The sequence below is a fragment of the Apteryx rowi genome, unplaced genomic scaffold (assembly GCF_003343035.1).
Source record: "Apteryx rowi isolate R43461 unplaced genomic scaffold, aptRow1 scaffold_662, whole genome shotgun sequence".
Taxonomy (NCBI): domain Eukaryota; kingdom Metazoa; phylum Chordata; class Aves; order Apterygiformes; family Apterygidae; genus Apteryx; species Apteryx rowi.
In genome coordinates, this window is record NW_020450941.1 from 31,618 (window position 1) to 34,742 (window position 3,125).

The 3,125-nt window shown below is 56.6% G+C and overlaps 1 protein-coding gene across 1 annotated transcript; it reads right to left on the minus strand.

Moving 5' to 3' along the window:
- Window positions 1-489: 489 nt before the first annotated feature.
- Window positions 490-1,646, minus strand: PPIA (peptidylprolyl isomerase A; the record flags this gene model as incomplete). Its single annotated transcript, XM_026085261.1, has 4 exons — window positions 490-836; window positions 1,029-1,201; window positions 1,344-1,432; window positions 1,556-1,646. Coding segments are annotated over 4 exons (489 nt in total), but the record flags the coding sequence as incomplete, so codon positions are not given.
- Between the last annotated feature and the right edge of the window lie 1,479 nt (window positions 1,647-3,125).

Here is a 3,125-nt window from a genome sequence, read left to right on the forward strand (position 1 = left end):
AATGGCTGAGGAGGTGCATGCGGGGTCTAGGCCAGGCTCAGGACCTGCCGCTCTGGCAGAGCACCCCGGATGGCCGCGCTGAGGCCGAATCCCAGCAGCGGGACACCCCAGCAGCTCTTCCACCCCTCAACTCAGGCTTTTCCCCGGAGATTTGCACCCAGCAGCACGGGCAGGGCCTGCCCCAGCCTGTCTCTCCCGCCCTGGCACCCAGGCAAGCAGCAGCACGCTCAACAGCAAAGCCGGGACCAAGCCCTCCCTCCCCAGCTACCCCCAAACCCCGCAGGGAGCGAGGCCAACACAACAAAAAGGATTTGGGGGAGCAAGGAGAGGGATGGCAGCAGATACAGGTCTCGCCTCCCCCTAAAATGCYGCACCACATGGGTGAGGGTCACGCAGAGGGGCTCCCTTGGGATCCCCATTAACCACCCGCAAGCCAGGCAGGCCGCGCCTTTCTCCAGGAAGGAGGCAAGAAAACCAGGAAGCCTCACAGTGGTTTAACTCATTTTATTTAGACTCATAAACGTTAACTCTGCAGTCCTGCTAGACTGTGAACGTGGGGGGAATGAAACCCAATAGAAACGCAGCAGTAAGTCAGGAGCACAAGGATTACGGGGGGCCGAGCGGCACTGGGGTGCGCTAGCCCGGGCTACAGAAGGAATGGTCGGTCGTTAAGACAACGGGTTTTGTTTTTCCTCTTTCTTTACGAGAGCTGCCCACAATCGGAAATGGTGATCTTCTTGCTCGTTTTGCCATCTTTTGATCCGCAGCGCTCCATGGCCTCCACCACGTTCATCCCCTCCTTGACACGGCCGAAGACAACGTGCTTGCCATCCAACCTGCAGGAGAAGCACGGGGGTCACATCTGGCCAGCTGCGTCCCAGCCCCATTTGGCACCCGCCCCGTGGCGCATCAGCGCTGCCACCCCAACGGGAGATCACCGCTAAAAGAGCTTTGAGCGGGATCACAATTCCTGCAGGGGTGAGGCCGCAGGGCTCGAGCGCGTCCCACGGCAGCTCTCCCATACTCACCACTCAGTCTTGGCAGTGCAGATGAAGAACTGGGATCCATTTGTGTTGGGGCCAGCGTTTGCCATGGACAAGATGCCAGGACCTGTGTGCTTCAGGATGAAGTTCTCATCGGGGAACTTCTCCCCATAAATGGACTTGCCACCGGTTCCGTTGTGGCGCGTAAAGTCACCACCCTGCAAAGCAGCAGTGTTTCAAGTCACCTGCTTGTACTCAAGTAACTTGGAAACTCATGGAATTGCTGGATCATCTCATCTGCCTCTTTCCCATCTCCCTGCAAGGGGAATGAGCCTCATGACAAGGGGAGGAGCCACTTACCTGGCACATGAACCCAGGAATGATTCTGTGGAAGCAGGACCCCTTGTAACCAAATCCTTTCTCACCAGTGCTCAGAGCACGGAAGTTTTCTGCAGATTCAGAAAAGAAAACCCAAAATCGCTCATTTGCCCGGCGGTTAGCAAACGAGAGCTACAGACACTATGAAAAGAGGTTTAACGCAACTGCAGCGCAGCCTGCGCTGCTTTACCAACCTGCTGTCTTGGGGACCTTGTCTGCAAACAGCTGCAGAGAGGAAAAAAACAAGGCATTAGTCCGATCAGGGTGCTGACTGGCTGCTAAACATCAAATGAGCAGCCCCCCAGCTGAAGGCTACAGCACCACACGCTTAACCGTCCACACCACCACCCCTAAACACACCTAGTCCTGCTCCAAAAATGACTAGCTCCTAGGTATCACCGCATTTGGGATCACTCTTGCTCTTTGGAGTTGACTAGGCACTGGGGAAACACCTCCAGGAGGTGGATTTTGGCTCCAAAGCTGCTGCAGCACAGACGGGCTTCTGGTGCTGCAGTCAGATTTATAGCCCTCAGCCTCGCTCCACAGCGCATTATTACCCACCTCTTGCTTTTATCTAGAGGCATTTGGAAACTCTGAAGTAATAGATGTGGCATCTAAACAAGTTTAAATATGCTGCATGTGTCATGAGCAGAGCAGATGCACATTTGTTCCGTGGACCCGGATTAAATTAAAAGCCTATTCGACTCGAGTCCTCCCCAGCAGGCGCACGATGCCTCCGAATTATTTCGATGCCTCCGAATTATTTCGGATGGAGCCAAGGGAGCGAGGAGTTATCTGCATAGCAAGGCGTTAGCTACGCGGGGACCACGCAGCCACTGCAGCCTTGCGAGAGGAGAGGGCTCTCGCGTTCGCACGCAGGCTCCGCAATGGAGCGGTTGCGGCAGCACAGCCTGTTCCTGGAGTGCAGTCCCCGATCCGTGCCAGACGTGCTTTACATCCCTCGGCTCCCGTTTCGCAGGGCGCTAAACGCTTACGCAGTGAAATCCTGGAGCCATCGATCGGGTTCCCTGGCTTTTTGCTACCCACCGAGCAAAACGGGCGCTAAATGCCCACACTAAAAACCCTTTGCGGGATTTTCCTCCTCAGAGAGGACTGATTTACGAGGCAGAAGAGACTTCCCCCAAACGCAGCCTTGTCTAAGGGATTACGTCAAGCTGCTCCTCGGGTCTGGGGAGCCCCGCTCGTTCCTGACGCAGAAGAAAGGGGCAGTGACCCTGCTACGAGAGGCTCCGACAAAATGGCGGCCCCAGGCAGAAACGCACCATCCTGCCAGGGAGAAAGGGACTCCGCACGCTTCACCTGAGACTCCTGAATAGAGGATTGACGGCTCAACAAGGACAGCTCAAAGCTTCCCAGGAAGCGCTGCCACAGGCTACGAGCCAGCACCTGGCACGGCAGCCTTCACAGCATACCAAGAATTCAGGGTGGCATCCAGCCGCCGTGCCTCTAGGTGACAGTGGCCAATTAGGACCACGGCAAACGAGGAGGGGGGAAGGAGGGCGGCTGCCAGCACGCTCGAGCAGCAAGCCAGGCGCCGCAGTTTTGGGATGGCACCAGGGTTTGCACTTCTGCTTTCCCCGAGGGTGACAAGTAGCGGTGCTCTTTACAGGAGGCTGCAAGCTCCGCATCAGTATTTGGCACCCTGAGCCTCTGCGCGCAGAGGAGCTTTACAGGTTAGCTGAGCCGCATCCTTGCCATACTTCAGCCCATTCAGGGAAGGATTTTCCACAACCCCCCCCCCCC